Source organism: Leptonychotes weddellii, chromosome 8 (genome assembly GCF_054177405.1).
Source record: "Leptonychotes weddellii isolate Sample4059 chromosome 8, ASM5417740v2, whole genome shotgun sequence".
NCBI lineage: Eukaryota > Metazoa > Chordata > Mammalia > Carnivora > Phocidae > Leptonychotes > Leptonychotes weddellii.
This window is the reverse complement of record NC_138376.1, coordinates 100,754,600-100,781,615: the sequence shown is the minus strand read 5'-3', so window position 1 is coordinate 100,781,615 and position 27,016 is coordinate 100,754,600. Positions and strand designations below refer to the sequence as shown.

General features: G+C 39.4%; 2 protein-coding genes across 5 annotated transcripts in view; one reads left to right on the top strand and one right to left on the bottom strand.

Moving 5' to 3' along the window:
- Positions 1-10,749, bottom strand: part of AKAP7 (A-kinase anchoring protein 7) — a 143,007-nt gene extending 132,258 nt beyond the window's left edge. Inside the window, exons 1-2 of one of the 4 annotated variants that reach the window (XM_081829013.1) lie at positions 10,585-10,749; positions 4,512-4,640 (exon numbers count right to left, since the gene is read on the bottom strand). In XM_081829013.1, coding sequence (XP_081685139.1) covers positions 4,512-4,640; positions 10,585-10,603 — 148 coding nt within the window. In that variant the 5' untranslated portion in view covers positions 10,604-10,749. The remainder of the gene's footprint in view (positions 1-4,511; positions 4,641-10,584) is intronic. The other 3 variants (XM_081829015.1, XM_081829014.1, XM_081829016.1) reach the window with 3 other exon arrangements.
- EPB41L2 (erythrocyte membrane protein band 4.1 like 2) overlaps positions 1-27,016 on the top strand; it is a 382,553-nt gene that overhangs the window by 143,417 nt on the left and 212,120 nt on the right. The gene's annotated exons all lie outside the window — the stretch shown is intronic.

Genomic DNA, 27,016 nt, shown 5'->3' with positions numbered 1-27,016 from the left:
TATAAAGTACACTGTCACAAGCAATGTAGACATGACATTAAAATCACTGAGTATTATTTTGAAAAGATATTGCCAATCTGGTAAGTTACAATCATATTTTAACATGCATCCTTTATACTTCTGAGGTTGGATAACTCTCCATATATTTATGTACTAACTGAATTTTATCTTCTACATCCTTTACCCAGCACCAATAGTACCTGCTACACAGCAGGCACTTAATAAATGTGTGTTGAATGAATTAATATATTCACTGGGCTTTTCCAATTTCTTATTTGTTTTTTTGTGTGTTTGTGTGTGTGTGTGTGTTTAAAGGAAAAAGATGTAAAACCTTTGTACTGAGACAAATATTTGCCTTAAGCCCCTTCATAAAAATCTGGAATATGTACTCCATGCTTCCCCAATCAGAGATGACACAGAACGTAATTTACCTTTTTTTTTAAGTTTATTTTTTTAGTAATCTGTACACCCAACATAGGGCTGAAACCCATGACCCTGAGATCAAGAGTCACATGCTCTTCTGACTGAGCCAGCCGGGCGCCCCTACTTCAACCTTTTTAAAAATTGATTCAGGGGGGTGCCTGGCTGGCTCAGTCAGTAGAGCATGCAACTCTTGATCTCAGGAGTCGTGGGTTCAAGCCCCATGCTGGGTGTAGAGATTCCTTAAAAAAAAAAAAAAAAGAAAAAAAAGGAGGGGCACCTGGGTGGCTCAGCAGGTTAAGCATTCAACTCTTGATTTCAAGACTCAAGTTACGATCTCAAGGTTGCGAGATCAAGCCCTGCATCAGGCATCATGCTCAGTAGGGAGTCTGCTTGGGATTCTCTCTCTCCCTCTCCCTCTGCCCTTCCCCCACTCGTGCATGTGCACTCTCTCTCTCAAATAAATAAATCTTTAAAAAAAAATAAGTTAAAATTCACTCAGGATAATCACTTACTGTACCAGATATTGACATTCAATCTTTATTTGATACATTTTTCTATTAAAAAAAAATCTTTTAGGGAAAGGCAGGTTTCATTTGATATTTTAAAATACTTAAAAGTTAAAGTACTTTTTTAAAAAATACAACTTAATGGTATTAGTTAATAAATAAGTAACAAAATAATAATCTCCCATATCTTTAAAATCTCTAATAATTACAAGGTTAGAATTCTGTATGAGGTAAAATAAGAATTATAACTTTGATATAAGACCCGAATTCCACACTTATGAAAGACACAGGACTAAAGAAAAAAAAACAACACTCAAATATTTTATTTTCAATCTTGATTTAAATGTAGCTTGATAGTTACGAACTATGATTCTCTCGAGAGAACTGAGTCAATTAAACTAAAGCTCTCCACAGATTTATACTCCATGGGAAGTACACTAAGTTATTCCTACCAGCAACAGAATGGCTCTTCATTGTAAACTCTTGTTCAACTTTCAGAGGCAAGACTAACAGCAACTCTAAGCATTCTCTAGATGATTTACTGGGTTTCTATATATGACACTTCCACCTTGTAAAAAGAACAGACCCATCCAGGCCCAGGTCAACAACTCATTAATGTTATATTTTCTCCCAGAACATGTTCAACCTATAAAGCCAGAACATGTGGCTCAGGTTCTATTGCTTCTTCAACATTTCTAAAAGATTTTCTTTCGCACATAAATTTGGATATTTTATTTCCAATGTGTATATTTATATTATAGTATATATAATTCTAATACAACTTATATTTAATTCAACATAATATTCTAATACATTTTATATTCTTCTTTTTAAGTAGGCTCCACACTGGGCATGGAGCCCAATGTGGGGCTTGAACTCGTGACCCTGAGATCAAGACCTGAGCTGAGATTAGGAGTCAGTCAGATGCTTAACCAACTGAGCCAGCCAGGCACCCTGAATACATTTTATATTCTACCGTATAATTCTAGTAAAACAGTCTCTTCTCGAAAACAAAACTAACAAAAAACGTAAAGACCCATTTCAGCCAACCAAACCACAAGACACCTAATCATGACAGCACCCACACTAAAGGTACCACAGTTGGCAATGAAGACACTCTGAACCAAGCATTTGGGGAGGAGTTTTCTTACTGGCAAGGATTCTCCTTCCCACGATGTTCTTGTTAGCAGTACTTTCCTCATCGCTCTGCCAGAGTTTCTATCAGCAAGAATTTCTTGGCAGTAAACTCACAATTTCCACCCACCAAAGGAAACTGAAAGAACCAAAGGCAACAACCAGCAACTTGAGAATTTTAACGTTGTTGTCTACCACAGTCCAGTAAATTGATTAAATTTCCATGTTACTAAATGTAAGAGAAAGCCACATTAAGTCCATTCAAGCCACAAACCAGTTTTCCTGTGTTTTGGATACAAACACTATTACCCCGTCTATCTTAAGAGTTGACAACAAAACTCCCAGTTTCTGTGCATTTCTATAAAAATCTCCTTTCACAAAAACGAGTCATTTCAAGTTTGCAAAGAATTTTAGTATTTGTTTCTAGTGTCTTAGTAAATGTTATTATAAAAAGGAGAACAAGTTGCCCCCAAATAACTGAGGGATATGTTTCAAAGCTTTTGTAAATAGCATTTGTGCATTGTTTTACATTTTAATTGCCCTCTTACACACATTACCTACTCTGATGTGTACAGCAACACTGTGAGGTAAACAAGAGGAACTTACCCACAGTTCACAGTTGAAAAGCCCAGCTCATACAGTTTAAGTGTCCAAGGTTATACGAGTAGAAAATGAAATAACCAAAACTCAGAACACAAGTTTTCTGTTTTTCTCATACCACACTGACTGTGTGTAAAGTGGAGCTCAGAATTTGAAATCTATCTTCCCACAAAAATAATATGGTACATGGTGGTTTGGAGTCTAAACTAATCCACAAAGACCTCTTATTCACAAAGACTGAACTATTGAAAAGTAGTACAACGCTATACAGCTAAAAATGGATTTGTGCGGACTGACCTGAGCTCCTAACTTACACAGACAACACCTCTTTAGTAATAAATATAACCTATACCACAGAGAAAAGATCTTCTTGTATAAACGACTGGCCAATCTTCCCAATGCCCAACCTCTGAAGAAGGAGCTAGACCATTCAGAACAAGAATGGAGTGCAGAGCCACAAACACATCCCCTTCCTTCTTTCTGGTCCCAGTGGCCATTGTTTCTCCCCACCAGTGGAGATAAAATACAGCAGCTTCGGAAATAGTGTTTGCTCTCTGGGATTCTTGCAGTAGTTCACTGTCAGTCCCAAGTAGAAGCTGTTTATTCAAACAGATAAGCTCTGTGTCAGGTGTGTTAAGTCCCAAGTACCTAGAGCTGGCATGGTGAACAAGTTTTAGAGCACTCCAATGGGAATGATTCAGATTAGAATGGGGCTCAGGGGCAGGAAGGGTGGATGGGAGATGCCCATCACAGGCATGTAGGCACGGTTATTCAGGAAAATTCTTCTTTATTTTATACCCAAGTTAGAGAAAGTGATGAAATCAGAAAGAAGTGACTGCATTTTTTAGATATATTCATTTTATTTGCTCAAAATAAAAGAGGAATCTGTACTTGTCCATCACTCCATAGAAAATCCAGAGAATCAGTTAAGTACCAGGACAGTTAGTATAGAGGAAAGAACCTTGGAGAGCTCATACTTATCCACCAGGCATTCACTCCTATCAAACCCCCACGAAGGCTTTCCAGGACACCCACTACCCCCACATCCAGGCTACATGCCTCTCTGATACAGCCTCGCCCCATGTAAGCCCACAGCATCATGTACAGCATTCGTCTCATGAGATTATAGCTGTTCAAAGAAAGGACTAAAGAATCAGAAATCACAGATTCTGTAGGTAATTCTTTTCTTAAAAAAAAAAAAAAGATTTATTTATTTGAGAGAGAGAGCACACGCACAAAAAAGGGGGGGAAGGGCAGATGGAGAGGGAGAGACAGAATCTCAAGCAGATTCCACCAAGAGCAGAGCCCAAAGGGAGGCTTGATCCCACAACCATGGGATCATGACCTGAGCCAAAACCAAGAGTCTGACACTCAACCGAGCCACCCAGGCGCCCCTAAATAGTCTTTTCAATTATGTGAATTTAGCTAATTAACTTCTCTGAGTCTCATCTTTTTCTTAGATGAAGAGATGGAACTAATTTTTTTTTTTCAAACTACCACCAGGCTTCATTGCTCAAAATGCAAGCTAAACACTGAGAGTAAATGAGGACCCCAAAAAGACAGAGTCTAGATCCATGGAGGCAGGAGTGGGACTGGTGGTATGTTCCTTGCAAGGCAGCACTCCACACTGGGGGAGACCAAACTAATTTCTTATGGATCCCCCAGTTATAGAACCCCATTCAAGATAAAACTATATCAAATCATAGCAAGGTTCTTCATAAGCCTGCAAAGTAAGTGGCACAGAGTATATAGTCAATAAGCATTTGTAGAATACACTGGTGTTTTTCCCTGTTTCTATTCACAAGTAACCTGGATAATAGGCAAATCTGTCTCATTTTCAGTACTTACTTCCACAATCTTTAATATCTATAGTGGCAAATGGCATGTCTATCAGAGAATCCATAGCATTAGCTTCAAATTCTTCTGACGTTTCTTTTTCTCTTGATACGTTTTCACACTCACTGGAATTTATTCCTCCTTTATCAAAAAGAAAAATGTATTATTTAACTTATTTTTTAAAATTATATCCTAAACTAAAACAAGTCAACCAAATTCAATATAAATTAACATCTGTTGAGAAATGATACTTGTATTCCAATATATTGTAAAGCTATATAAACATTATTTATACCATATTCTACATTTCTATAAATGCACTTTTATGTAAAACAGCTTTAATAATTTTCTGAAGCACAGTATTCAACTTGGGGTTAGATGAACACTGAGTTAATCAACAATCCCTAAGATCTTTTATAGCTATTTTCTTAACTCTAAAACTACATTTTTTCCACATACTTTTGAAAACAAATCAACAAAGTTCTGTCAGTCTCCTTCACATTTTTAACAATATCATGTATGTGTTTTCATTTGTACAAGTTCTGACCTTTATTTTTTTCAATAAAGACTTTTAAATTTTTTCTCTCCATTATTCTATTAACATTGGAAATTCATGGCTCCAAATATGCATGGTTCTAAATATGCTTTCCTAGAAATTCAATGATTAAAAAGCAAAAGATTTTATAGTTCTCCTGACAGCCCTGAACTATTTGCTAATATTAAAGACATTTGTTAATATTAAAGCCACATTTCACATTTGGTCTCTGTTTTCTAGTTATGGGTGGAACAATCATATACCTTGGGTGGAGGTTAAGGGAAAGAGGGTGTCTGTTTAAACTGATAAAACTGCTAAATGTATCAGTAGGTGGTCGTCCCAGTACCATTATTTTCCATGCTTTTATTGACAGAACACAAATGTTGTCTGAACTAGGACTGAACAAAATCTTGGGGTAATTGTATAATTTTTACCCTATGTATTTACTAAAGACTAATTTACCATTAAAGATATTAATGAAGTCATTTAATTCTTTCTGTTGTTGTAACCCTCTATTTCCAAATATAATACATAAACCACATTCCATTAAGAATATGGCTTACAACATACAACATAATAACTATCATGAAAAGTAAGAGTAAACATGTATACCAAAAAATCTAAATTTTTATTGCAATTTGAGTGATCTCTATTCTCACACACACCACACACATGCACACGCACATTTTCTAGATAAAAGCAAAAAAAATACAACAAAAAGATTTATATATAGTCATGTTTGATACCAAAACAAAGAAAAAAAGTAATAGTACATTCTTAATAATGATACTATTTATTTATCAAGTATGAGTGTCTGGCAAACAGTGTTCAACAAATATTAGTTTACTATGAGCCTAATCACAGACTTACAACTATTTGAAATATGTGAAAACAAGTAAATGTTTCCTCTCTATTTTTATGTCTGCACTGAAAAATATAAATGCAGTTTATACCTAAACAAAATACATCAATACATATCTTGTACCTTTGGGCACATGCAGCTACTCATAAAGAATCATCACTGACCATGAAGCCTACACTTGAAAAGGTAGCAACAAAGAGTATTTGGGCAGTTAAATATGCACAGAGCCGAATGAAAATCAGAACAAAATGAAATAAACCCAACTTTTGTTTTTCTCTATTGTATTCTTAATCTAAGAACTTAGATTCTGAAGATCTAATGTACAGCATGGTTACTGTAATTAATACTGTACTATATACCTGAAATGTGCTGAGAAAGTAGACCTTCAGCATTCTCACCAAAAAAAAAAAAAGTAACTATGTGAGGTGATGGATGTTCATTAACTTGACTGTGGCAATCATCTCATAATATATACTTATAAAAAATCATCACACTGTACACTTTACATATATACAGTTTTATTTGTCAATTACATCTCAATAAAGCTGGGAGGAAAAAAAGAACTCAGTGATATGAAACTGGCCCATTAACACTGGCATTTCAATTGTAGCTCTCAAGTCCCCATGCCCCTCAGAAACATACTGGATTCCTGGCAATACGCGGAATGGCCTACGAGGCTGACTTCTGTGCTCTAACCACATACTGTGAAGGCAAAAGGAAGACTTGAACGGCATGATGAATTAAATCTTGTCATTTTTTAAATGAAAAAAGTTATTGAAATACTTTTAGTTTATCTTGAGCTCCATTAACCAATAGTTAGAGAACAAGTGCTCTGTGGATCACTCTGGCTATACCAAAAGCAGAATCAGGAAGGGACAATGGTCACTGGTGACAACAGTGGCATTTGGATAATGATGCAAGGCAAGCTGGCCTTATAAGAGAAAGGGTTTGGTACCAGAAATGAGGAGGCAGATATTCTAGTGTTGTGTGCTGCCACCTCACTAACTGTGTGATCCCAGGCAATTCATAGAAACTCTCCAGGCCCCACTACGTATCTCCTCTTCTAGATGACATCGTTGTCCTGGTTAAAAAATTCTAAATCCTGGCTGCACTTTAGAATCACCTGGAGCTTTTTAAAATTACCAGTGTCTGGGTCCCACTCCAGGCCTATCAAATTGGAATCTCTGGACATCAGAGTAGCTGCAGGTATTTTCTTGAAGCCTCACAGGGTGATTCTAATGAGCAATGGAAGTCGGAAAACCACTGCTCCCAAAGATCCCCCTTCATTTCTTCCGAACTTCAATCTTCACCAGACCAAGAGATTATGTTAAGAGTTGAGAATAATCAACTTAAAAGTAAAAACTCAGATCAGATGTTTCCTGTTAGGGAAAACTTTCCTGATTCCCAGCTCAGGGCTGAGTTAGGCAATACCATCTCCTTCCCAGGACCTAGTGCTTCCTCCAGTCACAGGACAAATACATGCAGGCGTCCATTTGTCACTCTTCTCCATCAGACACTAAGTTACAGAGATCATATAATCTACCACCCAAACTGGGACACCTGTGAAAGTGAAAGGGGGCACTTTTCATAATTACACCCCCATCGATAAGTACGGCCTCCCTAGTCTAAGTTCCTTAAGTGCCACGTCTTATCTTCATTTGATTCCTCAATGCCTAGTACAGTGTTCAGCTCACAGCTGGTGATCAATACATTTGTACTGCATGACTGGATACAGGTAAGCACACATTTGAGAGTGGTTAATAATCACTCAAGTTACACTGTAGTACAGCTATGCCAATGCCCAAGAAAACTCATTCCTGGTGTTTAAATGGCAGCTTCAGCACATCACAGATTCTCATTTTCACAGGATGATGAAGGAAAGGTACTATTATCCCATTTGACATAAAAATAAAAGGTGAAGGATATTAGTACTTGCTCAGTATCATTCTCCATCTTGTCAAATAAAACATATATAAACTCTTGAATGCAATGTTATGTCAAAATCAACAGTCTAGAACTTGAAATACAAACTTTGTCCCATGAAACTACAGAATAATAGAAACAATTTTGTAGGTATGAATTATTAACTCAGAAAAAAGAGAATGCCACTCCCAAATCACTCTTCAAAAATCGCTGGTCATTCTCTAGCACAATGTTTCTCAACAGAGTTCAAATCTGGAAGCCTTCCTCCAGTTCTCTAAGCTCCACTGTTTGGGCGAAGGTGACAGACGGGATTGAAAGACATCCATCGTAACTGCACTTTCTTTCTACAGAAGCTGGAAGTATGTTGCTTTTGAAAAACTGCCTTAAAATAACGGACTCTTAAATAAAGCATTTAAACCATAAAATGGTCATTTTGAGTACTAAAAATGTGGTCTAACTAGAGTCAAAATAAAATTCTATCTTCTGCACAAATCCAAATAAAACGACAGCTAACACTTAAGTATGTAGTAACAGTAGGCAGAGCTGGAAGCACGGTATAGATAATGACTCATTGAATCCATACAACCATGCTATCAGGGAGGTACTATTAACTTACTGATTTTACAGACTAGCCAATTAAGTAACTTGCCCGAGGTTACAGCTAAGTTTGGGGTTGGAATCTGAATCCTGTCACTCTACTGTCAAAACTTCTTTTTCTGGCCACACACCCCACTGCCTCTCAACATCCGTAGTTTATGGAGCTGTACAGTGAGGGAATGCTTTCAGAAAACACTCTGAAGCTATGAAAATGTTCTTCTTACTAACATATCTGTATCTATCACATATGCTGACCCAGACTCACCACAGCTTTGTTTAAAGGAAAGTGGAACAACTTAAATGCCCAGTAACAGAGAAATAAATGAAGCATATTCACTCTAATGACAACTACGAATAATGGCTATAAAGACTGCAACAACCGAAAAAAGTTTATAACAAATACTGACTTTTTAAAAAGCAAATACAACATTGCATATCTTCTGTCATTACAATTATATAGACAAAGTCTAAAGGATATAAATTATTTCTAATGCTGACCTAGCTGTACTCAAAATATTTGTATTCTTCCTCATTCTGTTATTCCAATATTTTATTTATTTATTTATTTGACAGAGAGACACAGCGAGAGAGGGAACACAAGCAGGGAGAGTGGGAGAGGGAGAAGCAGGCTTCCCGCTGAGCAGAGAGCCCTATGTGGGGCTTGATCCCAGGACCCTGGGATCATGACCTGAGCCAAAGGCAGACGCTTAACGACTGAGCCACCCAGGCGCCCCTATTCCAATATTTTAAATAGAATATTACTTTTATAAAAAGAATTAATGCATTTAAAATATATTATAAAACCGTACATTAAGTATACACTACTATTCAAATATATGTGCACTTCAGCAAATGACTTTAAAGACAGGCCAACAGACGAAAAAAGGACAGTTTTGCTTTCTGTCACACAAAATGCAAGCTTCCTATTTGGATAATAAAATGTGACTTCATTAAGCAAGACTCTTCTGTTCACTCTACTAGGTATATCTGGGAGGTATGCTCCCCAAGAACCAATGGAAAGGGTCACTGCCGTCCATGCTAGTGAGGGCCTAGCCACTAAAAATAGCAGCATCTTACATCTAGATAAGTGTTGAGCTGTGTGATAATCAACAAGTCAGCTTTGGTTTCCTCTTCATAAAAAGAGAACAAAAATACAATCCACTACTAGAAAGAAATGGACTTAATACTGGGTGAAAAGGAACATAGGGAGACAGTAAACTCCAAAAACATCTTAAGCTTTGCCAACCAAGTATGAGTAAGGAAAAAGACCCAGATAATGCTACCAGTATCCTGAACTTCAAGGCCCAAGGCCACACATGAAGCACAGAGCCAGGGTGTGGGTCTCCTTTCTCCCTGATAATCCCCCACCCACTCTCTACGCCCTCCGCACCCACCCACGAGTCTTAATCATTCCCATAATGATTGTACACCTATTTCTATTCGTTAACGGCTATCATGTAACACATTTTAACATTTTGAGGCTCTTTCTCTTTTTATGCGTTTATACTACAAGAAGTGTCTCGCAGATGAGCGTCTTTTCTCTAATTGGTTTTTGGTCTCTTTCACCCCAAGTCCAACCCCTCACTAGCTCCACCCACAAAGTTCCGTTCACAATAATGCTGACCTAAACTGGAAATGAATTCTGGACCCTACTACAGATTTGGCGCCAGTTTAAAAGAGGTCATTTCCACACCTAGAATAAAATCCTAAATGAAACAGCGCGGTGGCTCAGACCTTTAAGGTCTGGGTTAGACAACGAAAACCGAGACTTTTCTGGGTTTCACTGACCACACAAACACCATGGGGGGGGGGGGCTTGAAATTGGAACTGAAGGTCACAAGATCAGAAAGGGGGAAACAAAAGTGAAACTTGGGGCAGGTCTGCACCCCTCGCCTCCCGCCACACCAAGAGCGCGCGCACTGGAACGCTGGGTTCCAAGCAGCTCGAAGGACGCCGGGTTGCACTAGGCTCCTCGGCGCGGCCCGGAGTCCCGCCGGCACTGACGGAGAGGAGACCCCGAGCGCGGAGGACGTGAGGTCGCGCTCCCCGCGCTGGGGACGCCGGCGGGGCGGCGAGGCCCGGCCCTCCCCGAGGCTGAGCGCTGAGCGGGGACCCACGGCCCCCGGCTCCGGCCGCCCCACCCGGCCCGCTCGGCAGCCCGGGCTCACCGGCTCCGGGGCGCTCCATGGCGGCGGCGCTAGCGGACAGCGCGTCTGGGTTGGCGGTGGCGGCGGCTGCCAAGCGCTGCGGCCCAGAGGTGGGCGCGAGGCGGAGGCGGAGACCGGGGCGGGGCCGGGGGCGCGCGGGCGGGGCGCACGGCCGGGGCGGGGGGCGGTGGCCGCGGGGGGCGGCGCGGGGGGCTCGGGCCGCGGCGAGCAGGCGGGCGGAGGCGCCGAGGCCCGAGAGCCGCAGGGCCCGCGGGAGCTGCATGGCCAGACCGGGCGCCGGGCAGCGGCGGAAGGGGCCGGCTAATTAGCCGGTGGTACCCGGATTGGGGCGTCCGACGCGAGCCCCGCGCGGGGAGGGCAGAGGGGGCGCCGCGACGGGCGCGGCGGAGAGCTGGGGGCGCTTCTCTGCCTCGCGGCGCTCCGTCCCCAGCTGCGCTCCCGACCGGGAGGCCTCCTGCGGCCTTTGGCAGCCCTCAGTCACTTCCCGTGGCGCGGCCTTTCCCGCCCCACGCTTTGAGATTAGGGTGAGATTGGGACCTGCCTGCAAGCATTCCATGGCCCGCGGTCTTCTAAGGATCCGTGTGATTAGTTTTGCAAAGAGCTTCCAAAATAGTTCGGATTACAAAATATTTGGAAAGAGCGAGATGTACAAGAATGAGACCATGTCCGTCTGTATAATTAAATGTCTTATTTACTTTGCTTTTTTTTTAAAAAAAAGGCAAATTGTGGCAAAGTCTCGAATTTTTAACAGTGGTTTTCTGCCTAGAAATGGAAACCAGCTAATTGATTTTTTGCAGATTAAAGCACTGGTACGAGTAAAATGGGAGAAAAAGCAATTTACTTAATTGGGGGGGCTGACCTTGGAACAGAATTCTACTGGACTTTTAAGTGCAAAGAAGCCATGCAGTAAGAAGAATTAGGTGCACCCCTCAAATTAACGTAGCCTATTTCGCAAATGCCGCTTGACTGATCTTGAATGCATCCTAGAATAGGAATGGAAGCAAAGACGACCTTGGCACAACCACGATAGTTGACGTAAAGACCATGCACAGGAAGTAATAAAGCTTGTTACTCTGATTCTAAAATGATTCTAGCAAGTTGAGTATATGATTTGCACACTCATAGCAATTATGGACTGATTAGAGAGGTACAACGGGTTCCCCTAACATTCACTGCCCTGAGGTTGTACAGGTGAATAAGACAGGTCTTTTTCTTAAGGAACTGATCACCTAATAACAGAGAAAGAAACATGAGTTTCTGCAATAAGTAATAAACTAAAAGCTGCAAAAAAAAAAAAAAAAAAAAAAGTAACCCACGCCTATATTGAAGGGGATAAGAATATGCCACCCCAGGGGCGCCTGGGTGGCTCAGTCGTTAAGCGTCTGCCTTCAGCTCCGGTCATGATCCCAGGGTCCTGGGATCGAGCCCCACATCGGGCTCCCTGCTCAGCGGAGAGCCTGCTTCTCTCTCTCCCACTCCCCCTGCTTGTGTTCCCTCTCTCGCTGTGTCTCTCTGTCAAATAAATAAATAAAATCTTTAAAAAAAAAAAAAAAAAGAATATGCCACCCCAAAAGATGTCACTTGGACATCAAGATTTGGGGCTGGGAGCAATTGAGAAACAGCAGTGAAAGAATTCTGCCCTCCCCCTTTATGCTAAAAGCAGAGCATAAATTTCACTTTGTGAGGGTGACATAAATTTCCATTTGTAAAGATGTTCCCCAATTCCGGAAGAGGTAGAAATCCTATCAGCAGAGAAGAGTAACTCATATCTGCATAATGAACCTTATTAAACAACCTTTATTTACCAGACATTTCCTAGTCACCACCTGAAAGCAGACAAAGTCTTAGTATTTCCAAGTGCATAGAGGTTACTCAATGAATAGTTGTTGAATGAATGAAACTTTTATAAGCATCAGATCTGTTTAAATACTCAGATTTGTCAAAAAAAGAAAGCAACACACCCAAATAAATTTCATAAAAAAGAAACAGTATCATAAGTAATAATGTCCTAAAGCTTCACAGCCTAAGGCAAAAAAACAGCTGACACTGACATTAACATGTGAGTGTTAATTGCTAAATGAACCTACCTGCTCTAGCAAGAACTCTGGTGAAATACCTCCAAAGCACATCTGGGGTTCTAAATGGTGTCTGACATCGCTAATGAATCTTCCAGGCTGCCTTTGCCTCTCTGAGCCCCTCCAGTTCAGTCTCCTTTCCAGGAAGCTCTTGGTCCTCACCAGACCTCGGCTGATTGGTGGTTCACCTGGCCACATGGATCGTCTCAGTCCTCAGGGTTACAATCTCTTGCAAATGAGAACACCAGTTTTCCCCCGTGCTTTACATTCTGCTTGGCGGTGTTGAGAGAGAGGCGGAGACAGAGACAACAGACCCAAAATGGAGTCACTTATGCTAAGTGTCACGTCAGTAAACCAGCACTTCATATCTAACCTAATGACAATTTCAACCTCTCTCAGTAAAGTAATCTTAAACCAGTAAATTTGGAATTTCTTGGTCAGCACTAGTGAGGTAATCCACCTGATAGACCCCTTCTATCCCCCAAAGAAAGATAATGTAATCTGCCCTTTCCTTGTCCCTGCCCTCTTTTGACTATAAAAGTCTCACATTTTGTTCACCTATTTAGAGCTCCTTTTTATTTGCTAGGTGATATGCTGCCCCCTTTGATGAATCATTGAATAAAGTCAATTTGATCTTCAAATGTATTCAGTTGAATTTTGTTTTTTAACAATGGATAAGGTGACACAGAAGATTATTTGGACCTCTGAGAGATAATTCATTGAGATAGCATGTTCCTTTTGTTAAAAACAAGACAACAGGCCCAAAACAGAATCACTTATGTCAAGCCCCACATCACCAAACCAAGACTTAATTATAGTTTCAACTGTCCTAGAAATGGAATCTTAAACCAGTCAGTCAGGAGTCACCTGATCAGCACTAGTTAAGGAATCTGCCTGATAGATCCCTGCCACCTCCTCAAGGAAAATAACCTTGCGAGAATCCACACAGTTTTTGTTCCTAGTATAACCTCCTTGTTCCCATCCCTTCTGCTCATAAGAGTCTTTCATTTTGTACAGCTCCCCATCCAGAGCTCCGTCCTCTCTGCTAGATTAGATGCCACCAGCTTCAAAACAATGTTTGCTCAAATAAACTCTTAAAAATTTAATATGACTCAGTTTATCTTTTAGCAGTTCACACGCACAGCCTTTTTCTCCCCAGAGGACGATGTACAGTGCCAAGAGAACTGGATTGGAAGGGTTCCAGTTCAAGCTGCAACAACACTCCTGGGCTCCCACCCTCTCTGACCTTCAGGGCCTGCTGCTGAATTGGCTCATGCATCTGGCCAACTCCTTGGTTCTCTTTTGGGTTATGGTCTCATCCCCATGCATTTCTACCAAAACAGTTATTGCTGCTTTAGTTTTTGTCCTAGAAGTTTCTTTGGTCCTCCCAATAAACTACATCTACAAATGGTTATCAAAGAAAATGAAGTCACACAGTTCCACAAGACATAGCCAGTTATCAGTAGAAAGTCAACTGCGGCCCTTGGTCATCCAGGGCAACTCAGGAGGACCTTTCATTTTGTTGGATGAGAAATGTGTGTTTAACAATAAAACATGTATGCTTTTAAATTAATGTTTGAGTATAACATTTGTTTAAGAAATCACTGTTCATTACATTAAAAAGAATAATAAAGGGGACAAAGGGAGGCCACGTTTATTACATTTAAAAAAATCATCACACCTATTTAATAATAGATTTATTTCAGTAGCCAGTCACAATTAAAAGGTCTGAAAAATTAAATGTCAAGAAACAACATTTTAAATTATTTTAAATATTTCTGACTTCAAATTTCTAATTTTGTTTTAAGATTTTATTTATTTATTTGACATAGAGAGACACAGCAAGAGAGGGAACACAAGCAGGGGGAGTGGGAGAGGGAGAAGAAGGCTTCCCGCCGAGCAGGGAGCCCAATGTGGGGCTGTATCCCAGGACCCTGGGATCATGACCAGAGCCGAAAGCAGATGCTTAACCGACTGAGCCACCCAGGCGCCCCTCTGATTTCTAATTTATATATGTAACTTGTGTTGTTTTATACAATTTTTAAATTCAGGAAAACTCATGGAATAACATTTAAAATTAACTATAACATATCAAGCAGAAGTATATCTCTCTAGATATAGACATACATACACACACGTGTGCTATAGCATATATTTTATAAATATAGAATAATATTGCATCTGGCCTTGTAACCTGCATTTTTCCTTGCAATATATTGTGACTAATTTCACAGTCATTAAATATTCTTTTATACCATAATTTCAATGGCTGAATATTAAATCTTTATACAAATGTGTTTCCTGGAGTATGCAATATTCATTCATCCTGTCTATCTCTGCTACTCCATCAGCTTTCTCTGCTTATATGTGTTATGTGGACAAGCACTGAGGTTCATGCGAGGGGGCCCATACTTGGGAGGTTCCCTAAGCTGCTGACACATACTTGCTCTATTGGAAAGGTACAGAGACAAGTACCCTGTCTACAGGTGTCTCATGTACACCTAATGCCTCATGATTATTAGATACCTCTTGGTCCTTCCATCCCTTTTAACATGCGTCTACATTTAACAGATACATGCTTCCTTTACTCACCATTCATCTGTATATAATACATCTTCATTCATTCATCTTTTCTTTTATAACAGAAGAAACAATTACAACAGTTTCCTTTTCTTAACGGATCTGAATATTCTTCTATATCAGATCTGAAATGCAAGTGCATCTTGCAAATCTAACAAAATTCTCTAATCTGCTGCCATTTTAGCAAAACTTTCTAACTCACCTTGGATTTCAATTTAGCATTAGAAAATCTCCACAAAGCCTGACCTTAACTTCTGGGTTGTATTTAATTCTCCTAGCACTGAATAACTCCTACTCTGTTTCCAAGGTAACAATAAAAGGAAAAGGTTGTTTACCCGTCTAGATACTCCTCTTGGTTTTAAGATTTGTACTTTTCCCACCCACTTAGCTCCTTATTAAAACTCCTCATTGTGGGGGGTGCCTGGGTGCCTCAGTCCGCTGAGTGTCTGACTCTTGATTTCAGCTTAAGTCATGATCTCAGGATCCTGGGATTAAGCCCCCTCATCAGGCTCCGAGCTTAGCAGGGAGTCTGCTTGAGGATTCTCTCCCTTTCCCTCTGCCCCCTCCCCCTGCTCACGTGCACTCTCTCTCTCTCTCTCTCTAAAAAAATAAATAAATAAATCCTTAAAAAATAAAAATTGAAAAAAGATAAAACTCCTTTACTTGGAATGTATCTTTGTATTCACCCTTGCTCTTCTTAATTCCTTCAAAGTTAATTATTTATTTAATATAAATAAATTAATGTGTGTGTGTGTGTGTGTAGAAGGGAACTGTAGAAATGGGATCCCTTTGGCTATGTGTTAATCTAAAGGTTTCAGCCCCACCTGGCCTATCCTTAGGGCCAATAAGTGTCCTCACCTTCCTTTTCCCTCCCTGGAGTTTTTTGTTGACAGCCCTGACATCTGAATTTCCACAGCAGGTTTCCACAAAAGTCACTGCCTTCCCTTCCTTCCCAAGAACTCTCACCACATATATTATAGGTGGAGTGCCCAACAGTCCTGGTTTGCCAAGGACTGTTCAGTTTTAGCACTGAAAGTCTCATGTCCAAGGAAACCCCTCAGTCCTAAGCAAACAGAGACAATTGTCACCCTAATACAGATCAAAAGAAATGAGATAATGTGTCCAAAGGATAATGATTTCCTGAGAGAGCCAGGGAAAGCTTGGAAGAGGAGGTAGTATTTGAGACCAGGTCTGAAAATGAGTGGAGTGAGAGAGTTAGAGCACAGGGGGTAACACATTCCAAGCTGGAAGTCAGGACTGTGCAAGTAGGTACGAGAGAGTGGGTCTACCAGTTTGACTGGTTCAGAGGTCTGGGAGATAAGGCTGGAAAATTAGGTTGGGACCAGATTATAGAAGGTCTTAAATGCCAGGATAAGCAATCGGGACTTTATTACATAAGAATTGGGATTTGCTAAAGACCTCTGACCTTGGAACTGACATGGTGAATGATGGCTTCAGAAAGACACATCTCTTATGTCTGTGTAGGATTTACTGGAGAAGGCAGAGAGAGTCAAAGCCCCAAGTCTAGTTAGTTCACTGTGGTACTGTAGTCATCAAAGAATGAGAGGCAGAGACTTGAACTAAGGTGTTGGCCCAGAAATGAAATGGAAATGCTAGATTTAAGAGATTGCAAGACAAGCCCTGGCAAAACTTAGCAAACAATAATGTGGAGAAAGAGAAAATTGGTTGGCACCAAGACATTAGAAGTGGGGTGAGTTGGGAGTTCTCAGAGCAATCCAGAATGAAGTGGATGAATGAGAAGTGAGAGGATGGAGAGGGGCAAGTTGAGGGAGCAAGATGACAGTAAGTGTGTGTGGGGTAATGCAACCCTTCTCCTCATGCCTCAGGCATCTTGAGTAAAATCAATAATTAAATCCATCAATTTTAAGTGTGAGCAATTTCATTGTAGAAACCAAAGAGAAGGCTGAGGAACACAGAGCACAGGAGGACAACTTGCTTAGAGGCTGGGAGGGTCCTATGGTTGTAAGTGCGTAAGAATTTGCAGCAATTGTACATGGATGGTGGGACTTTCATGTTCCACCAGAATTTGAGCAGTTTCACTAGCTTTTGAGGGGTGGGAGTGTCATTCAACTCCATTCCATTTAAATGCCCATGGGAAGGAACTAGTAGAGAGAGATACAGTAAAGGAATAAAACCGGTTAAGTAATATTAGGAGTATAACGTCAGAACAAGATGAAGGCATTGATCTTAGATAAGAGAAATAGGAAGGATTGGTAGGATAGATGGATTCTGTTAAGTTTTTGGATGGGGCTGTGTCAAGGGAATTACTTTCTAACGCTGTCATGAAAATAGGTGGTGGAATCATTTGCTGGGAGGAGAAGACACTGAAGGAAGAATTTGGGTGATTTAGAAGTTTTAGAGACATACAAGTGGTCATTGAAACTATGGGTTTGTTTGAGGACACCCAGGGAGAGTGTATGGAGTTAGGGGATGATGGATAGAACACTTTCATTGTCTTTGCGATTACAATCAGAATCTTTTTTTTCCTTTGAATACATTTCATCAGCTTCCTGAATTACTACATACTTACTACACTTCTTCCTTTCCAGGTAAAAATAAGAAATAATCACCGTAAGAATATATTCATCAAGACCATGATTCTTTTTCTTCAATCAAATGAAATGGGATCATTTAATATTATGAGGAATGTACTAGTTTGTATCATTACTTAGAGATAATAATGTTCTTATACTGTTGGTCTTGAGATAATCTCTATTTTTATACACTAAAGCAGTTGGTACTTCTGACCATGTTTTGGTCACATGCCAATTGTGAGATTAGGCTTAACAGCTCTAATTAGGCTTCCTGAATTTGATTAGTGCTGGGAATTTGTTTCTCATCTGATAGTTTATCCTATAAGATTTAGCTCAAAACCACATGTTTTCTTGGCTATTTTTTGTATCATATAAATCATGTCAACCATCATGCTTTCCAATAGACCATTTTGCATTAGTGATTTCTTGTTGTTACTTTCTGGTAAGATCTTCTGAATACTGAAATGAAAGTGTTACAAGCTATGTCAGATTCTACTTTGTAGGTCATCGGGGCTAAATATTATTTGTTGGTTTCACTGTCCTCTTAATGTGCTTGAAGGTATTGATGTGGTTTATGTTTGAACTTCTCCTTGTCCATTTTAAATGCATGTTATGATTCTTTTTCAGCAACATAGTAACAGATTATATTAATAGGATATTAATACCTGGGTTAGCAGATTTCACATCTTTCCAAATTTAATCACCTTATTGCTTACTTGGCATAAGTATTCCTCATTTTTCAGTTGTGTAATTGATATTTAAAACAATATTACACAAGATGGCACTAGCAAGACTAATCTTATTTGCATGCCCATCAGAGTATAGTTGGCAATTATATTATGTGGTTTTCTTTGAATCCTGTATCAATTAGATGATATAAGGAATGAAAAAAATAGAAAAAGTTTTAAAGTGCCGGAAAGAAATAGAATCAGAGTTGGAGGAAACTTGAGTCTCTTTTCCCTGACACAGTAAAGGATTTCCTTAGTGATAGTCATCTATTTTAATATATTCACTACCTAACAGCCCTTTGCTTAAATATTATGTGGTTTCAAATAAAAAAATATCTTTTATTTTCTGTTGATCTAGCTATATGATGAAACAAAGCCAAAATAACTATAACCAATAAAACTGCAAAAATCCCCTCATCATAAGGTGTCAACCCAAGGTCCTCTGACTTTCAATCTTTATCATTTTGTAGTAACACAGTACATTTTCTAAATATAATTTCTCCATATAAATAATATACAATAGTTTATACCACCTTTTTCTTTAATATTTTTCCAATAGCTATTTAAAAATATCTATTATATATAGATATTTTATATATATATATATTTTATATATATAGCATAATTTGCACTATGGTATAATGTTTTGTGGTATTATGCCAGTCCCTAAATCTTGATCATTTTGACAACACTATAGGAAAGTTCAAATATCCTTGGACTTTTTTCCCCTTTCATTTGTATTATTTTCTTGATGCATACATCAAAAGTAAACTTACCAAGTTAAGAGAAACTTGTTTGATTTTTAATGAATTTTATTAGTAATATATCAGATTGTTCTACAGGTTAAAGAAAAAAAGATAGTGTAAAGGCCAGGTATCTGCTCCCCAAAAGCCCTCACTGTATTGAATTTACTATTCATTTGGTACTTTCCAAATGTTTACAGTTGCTTTTCTTTTTTTTTTCCTTCCCCTATTTTTTTTTAAAAGTAAGCTCTGTTCCCAACATGGGGCTTGAACTCATGACCCGAGATCAAGAGTCAGCTCATTCTACCTACTTACGCCAGCCAGGTGCCCCTACAGTTGTACTTCTCAAATCATCAGCAATACTGAAATTTTTCTAATAGTCAAATACTTATCAAGTGCCTAATGTTTTGCCAAAAATTCACTGGATTCTGTAAATAGGCATCCTCATCCATACATAGCATAGTGGAATGGTTAAGAGCATGGACTCTGAAAGCTGGTTTGCTATCTGTGATGAGATTTTGAGGCTGATTTCTCATACAGTTAAGATTGCCTACCAAATTAAGTACAAGTTCTGTTATGCATTCAAAGCCACCACTATTCATTTCTATACACTCTTTTCTAGTGCAATATTTGGGACATGCTTATAGTAAAAAATTATTCATTGTTTATCTGAAATTCAAGTTTAACTGGGCATTCTCTATTTTATTTGGTAAACCTGGCAACCCTACACATAGGTAGCTTGAATTTGGCCTCAAACCCCCATAAGGACTTGCTTAAGGTTATGAAGTCTTAGGGAATTTTTTTCCCCCATTCTCCCAGGGCAAAGGTTGAGACAGGTAAATTTGCAAGATCTTCTTCTTTAGGATAGATTCATTTCTTGCTCACTCATACTGATAGCGTTGCCTATTAGAATCTCAAATCTATGGAACAATCTTGCATAGCTCCTTAGCTGTATCTTCTATCTTCTGCGTATTGTGTAATTTGCAAAATGTACACTCAAAGGTCCCTTAGGTTGATCATAAGGATGAACATCAGCTTTACAGATCATTTGTCTTTCAGGACTCTTTTTCTTTTCCTTTTTTTGTTGTTTCTATAGATCCCTTAATGTTCTGCCAACTCTGTGAAACATTTAAAGATATTTTTACATAGTTCATCCAATATTTCTAGTTGGTTTTGGCAGCAAGGGATCAAGGAGAAAGTGTTGTGAGGGGAGAGTAATTCAGATACCTCAAATGATATTCTACCAGAACGAGATGTCCTTCAATCCTTTGTTCTTGCTAACTCTGAAATCTGGTATCCTCTGTCTCTCTCAAGTTTTCATATTCCTTACCAGTCAATGGGTCTAGCCCAGAGTAGTTAGTATCATTTGACTTTGCTTTCATACTCCACAAAGACTGGTGATCTGTCTGGTGACAGTATGGGAGCTTTCTCTGCGTTCCATCTAATGACTTGAGCCACTACCGCATTTATTTCCTACCAATGTTCTTTCTCTCAGTTAGAACTCATTTCCCTGGTCGCTAATCTCTTGGGTTTTATAGAATATAAATCAATCTAATGCTGCCACCACCAGCCCCCAACTTGTCTTCTGATTTAGTCCAAAGGAATCCCATTCTTAACTGCTGTTTCTGGAACCACACCTGAGTCCCTCATGGGATTAGCCTTAGATTAATTTTCTACTTGCCTTTAGGAAGACCAGATTTCGGAGTGAGGTTAGATTCCCCTGGGCACCCCTGCTTTCCTGGATGAGTGATCTGGGTGAGTGACCAGCAGCTTCTTTCTCCTATTGGTTCTAATGTTTTTATTCTAGGTCCACCCAGCCCTGTACACTCTTGGTACCAATGATGAGCTGGAGCTGGCTCACGCCAGACTGCAAGAGCCAATTGTTAAACTTCTGGAACTGAGACCTGGTGAATAAGACCAGCTATTATTAAAAATTAAATTATAGAAACATATTTAAATAAGTTATATTAAAAATGATGGTAAGTATAAAGTTCTTAGAAGAAAACATAAGATTCCATCTTTTTGCCTTGAGTTAGGCAATGATTTCTTAAATATGACACCATAAACCCAAATGACAAAAATAAAAAACTAGATAAATTGGACTGCATCAAAATTTTAAAGTTCAAAGGACACTACTAAGAAAGTGAAAATACAGCCCACACAATGGGACAAAATATTTGCAAATCATATATCTGGTTAGAGATTTGTATCTAGAAGACTTTTTTTTTTTAAACACCTTTGACTCAATAATACTTTTTAAAAATAACCAAATTAAAAGACAGATAAATGATTTGAACAGATATTTTACCAAAGATATACAAATGGCCAGTAAGCACATGAAAAGATCCTCAACATATTTGGTCATTAAGGAAGTGCAAATTAAAACCACAACGAGATACTTCATACCCACTAGGATGGCTATAATCAAAAAGATAGACAATAACAAATATTGCTGAGGATGTGGGAAAATTAGGGATGTTCAGGCTAGGCATATTCATAGAAACAAAAAGTGGATTTGTGGTTGCCTACGGCTCGAGGGGAGAGAGAGGGTGATAACTTGGAATAGTCACAGGTACAACTAAACCCAAGAACACACAGCAAAGCCAATCACTGAGATATCGGGTGTGTAGCAAGGAAAGGGTTTATTCCAGAGGCAGCCAAATGAGGAGACAAAAGGGTAGCTCACTCGACTAAGGATTAGAATAAGTTTTTATAGTCATAGGAGTTGGGATCACATACATATTGATGAAAAGGGCAGGAAAATTTATACTATTGGTGAGGAAAGATGGAGCATGTGCATTGAGCAAACATATATGTAACATACATCCCATGTTCATTTTGGGGGTGGAGACTTAACTTTAAAATGAGGCAAATGTTGGCATCAGGAGTTCATCTGGAGGACAAGGAGATGGGCTATGGGCATGCTCTGAGATGGATCTTGGGGTCATTATCTCAGGTAAGGAATGCAGGGCCTTGCTCATTTATAGGCTGGAACCATATCAATGACCTTCATTTGTGTCAGTCCAGGCCTCTGCAGAGACAGCTAGTGGTTTGTTAGTGGGGTTTGAAAAGAAACAATAGCTAATTAGGGAGAAACAGGTCTCTGAAAAATAAACTTTAAATTTCCCAATAGTCTTATCTTCATTAATCCTATGGGGCACTGTTCCACAGAGTTCCTTTTTGGAATATTGAAAATGTTCTAAAATTAGATCATGGTGATGGTTGCACAACTCTGTAAATATACTAAAAACCATTGAATTTTGCACTTTAATTGTGCATTCAGTTGAATTATATGTCAATAAGCTGTTAATAAAAAAAACAGGATAATAAATATTCAAAGCACACCATTTCTTGATTATTTTATAACATTTTACTATTATCTGTGCTCTTGAAGTTATTTACTAAGAGATAGTGCCCAAGTGGCCCCAAAACTTAAGGTCAAATGGTATATGATATTAAACCAGCAAAAACTGTTTATCTCAACTAATATCTTGTTTATTTCTTCATATCAGCCTGCCAGATGGCAGGGAGTGATAATATGCTGTGCTAATCCCTAAGGAGGACTCATTTGCTTGAGATTTGGGCACAAACAATAATGACCCGCACCATTATAAGATATAGAATGATGCCATGAAGGGCTTCATGACAAAATTATTAGAACATGCGTGCGATGGATCTACTCAGTCATCCTGCTGCACTTCATCAACAGCTTTTCTTGAGTAATATAGAAACTGCAAAAATGAATTAGATCCTGTTTCTGTCTGCAGTCAAAGCTCAGTCAAGAAAGTAGAAACCAATTTAAATATTTAAAGCCAGAGAAATAGGTACTTATGAACTTTCGATGGGGCCTACAGAGTGAAAGTTGGGGAGCTGCCCCCAGCTTCCAGATTCACTAAAACAATCTGAAATTCCTTGCTTTCATGCAGAAGTCAGAAAAAAACCGCAAGAGATGGAAATCAGTGATCATGGTTGCCTTGCAGCCTTGGGATAAAAAGCAGGAAGGGAAATTGATGCAAAAAGTCCTGTCTTAAGTTCACATTTCCACCACCGCTGCAGGAGAAAGAGGAATAGCTCCTACTTCTCTCCTGCCTTCTAATCCATGCATGTATACATCTCACTGGCAGAACCTAAACTGGATTGGGAACCACTCCCACAAGGGACTATGGGAAATGTAGTTCTCATTCATCCAGCTCCTATGATGAAAGGGAGAGCATAAAGGGAATGGAAATGATGCTAAGTACCAACAAATAATATCTGACTCATTACCTTCAAGGGTAGTCAGGTAACTTTCTGAAACTATATGCAGTATGAGTTAGGAATTGTTTCTTAGTGGTAGGGGATGCAAGTTGCAGAAATTTAATCTCCCCCCCTTCCCTCCCTATAACTTGACAGGCCTTGAACCACTGGATTCCTAGGCACTTGACCAAATTAGCAAGCCCTGAACTTATTGAGAGTTTATCTTCCACCCTCTGGCACATGCCTTGAGAATCATAAAGCATCCTTGTGAATTCTCACTTGTTCCAATCATTATGTCACCATGTAATAGACCAGTGTGAAGTCCTTTGGGATGGCAAGACTATCAGATTTCCTGTGGGCTAGCTGGAGATCGGATACAGCCCTGTGACAGGACTCTCTGTACTGCTACTCTTCTGGGTAAGAGTAAGCTGTTTCTGGTGGTCTTTACTTACTAGCATAGAAGAGGAGTCAGAAAACTAGAGCTTGTAGGCTGGTCTTTTGTTTTTTAAACAAAGTTTTATGAGATCACAGCCCTGCCCACATTTACATATTATCTACAGCTACTTTCATGTGACAACAGCAGACTGGGTAGTTGGGACAGTGACCTTGCTGAACAGCCAAAATATTGCCCTCAGACAAAAGAAATAGAAATAAAACAAAGTGTTAGTTTTACTTCTAGAACAAAACCATGGCCCCTTTATGAAAAGGAAACACTAAAGTATTTTTATAGGGGTGCCTACCTGGCTCAGTCAGAGGAGTGTGTGACTCTTGATCTCAGGGTTGTGAGTTTGAGCCTCATGTTGGGTGTAGAGATTACTTAGAAGCAAAATCTTTCAAACAAACAAACACACAAATAATTAAATAAATAAGTGTATTTATAATTGTTAAAATCAAATACTTTTTTTCTGAGATTTGAAATAGTCAATGTGTATTTAAATGGGCTTTCCCCCTCAGTCTAGTATAAAATAGCCAAAATGATGCTGTTCTCTTAACTTCTGATTAAAAAAAAAAAAAAAAAGCCTGTTTAGAAAAATCTATGTATATTCTTTACACCATTGGGCAAAGTAATCTGCAATATTTGATCGATAATTCATTATAACTTCTAATGAAACACATTAAAAAAATCTTTGTACTGAAAAACCTCCAAGGCAAATTCAGCACAAGTCAGGACCCTCATTTAGAATTCACTGGGGGATTGATTACTGCTAAGTGCCGTGCTGGCCAGAATGAAGAAAGGCTGGCCTGAGGTCTGTGTTTATCAAGTAAAAAAATCTCTCTGAACTCAAAATCTGGTAGTGGGTGGGGGGAAGACAATGTCCAAGTTGACTCTCTGACCTTTGAGAGTCAACCTCAGAGAAGTTTTTCTTATATTTTTAAATTCTCATTTCCTTATAATAATTCACAATTACATAATGCTTCATAGGGTTAGTGAGTGTTTTAAAAAACATCTCATATGATTTCCATATCTCCCATTTCGTAGGTAAGAAAACTGCTGCTCACAGAGAGTCTGTCAATCATCCAGCTTCACAGAGAAAAGGACAAGAGAACAAATATTCACCGAGCATCCACAATATTGTAAGCACCATCTTAAGCCAGAACTCACATTTGATTTGTAGACTCCAAATCTAAAATTCTCTTTTTTTTTTTCTTTTTAAGTAGACTCCATGCCCAGTGTGGAGTCCAACGTGGGCCTTGAACTGACAACTCTGACATCAACAGCTGAGCTGAGATCAAGAGTCGGATGCTTCATCAATTGACCCACCCAGGCACCCCCAAGTCTAATATTCTTACTATCACAATTTATTAATCCCCATCATTATGAGTACCAGGGATGCCAGAAGTGGTGATAATTTTTTTTTTTTAAGATTTATTTGAGGGGCACCCGGGTGGCTCAGTCGTTAAGCGTCTGCCTTCTGCTCGATTCATGATCCCAGGGTCCTGGGATCGAGCCCTGCATCGGGCTCCCTGCTCCGCGGGAAGCCTGCTTCTCCCTCTCCCTCTCCCCTTGCTTGTATTCCCTCTCTCGCTGTGTCTCTCTTTGTCAAATAAATAAAATCTTTAAAAAAAAAAATAAAGATTTATTTGAGAAAGAGAGAGAGGGGAGGGCAGGGAGGGAGAGGGAGAGAATCTCAAGCAGACTTCCTGCAAAGCACAGAACCTGGTATGTGGCTCGATCCCAGGACCCTGAGATCATGACCTAGGCAAAAAAAACAAGAGTGGGAGGCTCAATTGACTGAGCCACCCAGGCACCCCAAGTGGTGGTAACCTTTAAACACATAAAAATATACCAAGCACTGCCCCCAAACTAAGAATAAGGTGACCAAGAGAAGGGAGACACAATTGCAAAACTTTATGGCCAATGCTGTTTATAAAGTTACTGAATGAATGGCCTCAAAAATATGCTTATGCTACTATATGCAGACTAAAGGTGAAGAATAGGAAGTACTTTTTAGGAGTTTAGTTGTGACCTTCTGAAATATCTAACCACAGAAAGTTACAATTGTCTCTGGATCATTTTTATTATTATTAAAGAGCAAATGTATCTTTTGGGAATGATTCAAACCTAGTTCTGCTTCAAGTCAACACCTGTATGAAATATTGCCCTTCTAGATCTATGATTCTATGATACCGTCTCTGGTTAACAAGGTGTCCCCCCACCCCGTGACTTTAACGTCCTATAAATCTGTTGGGAAAGAGCTATAATATCAGATACGGATATGCTTCTTGAAGTATGTGCCATTGAGCTCTGTGCAAATGTACAGCAGGAGGGCGCCTGGGTGGCTCAGTTGGTTAGGCGACTGCCTTCGGCTCGGGTCATGATCCTGGAGTCCCGGGATCGAGTCCCATATCGGGCTCCTTGCTTGGCAGGGGGTCTGCTTCTCCCTCTGATCCTCCCCCCTCTCATGCTCTCTCTCTCTGTCTCTTTCTCTCTCTCAAATAAATAAATAAAATCTTTAAAAAAAAAAATGTACAGCAGGAATAAGAATGTCTTTCTGTAGTTTCTTGCTGAGGCCACATGTTATCAGATGCACCAGTTATTTATTTTTTTTTTTAAGATTTATTTATTTATTTATTTGACAGAGAGATAGAGAGAGAGCACAGATAGAGTGGCAGGCAGAGGGAGAGGGAGAAGCAGGCTCCCTGCCGAGCAGTGAGCCCGATGCGGGGCTCGAACCCAGGACCCTGGGATCATGACCTGAGCTGAAGGCAGACGCTTAACCAACTGAGCCACCCAGGCGCCCCCCAAAATAAATCTTAATATTAGCACATCTTTAATTTGGGGGAAAATGATTTGTCATAAGACAATCAGCAAATATTTAAATGGTACAAAAGAGTACCACAGTTATTCCTCATCTCACAAAGTATCATGAGGATCCTACTATATTTTATACTTTTGTTTCTATAAATTAACCTCATATTTACAACATCGTTCAGAACTTTGTAAACTTCTGGCTACAATTTCTTTGCTTTAGTAACTTGCCTATAACGACACCGGGAATACATTTCATAGGTGG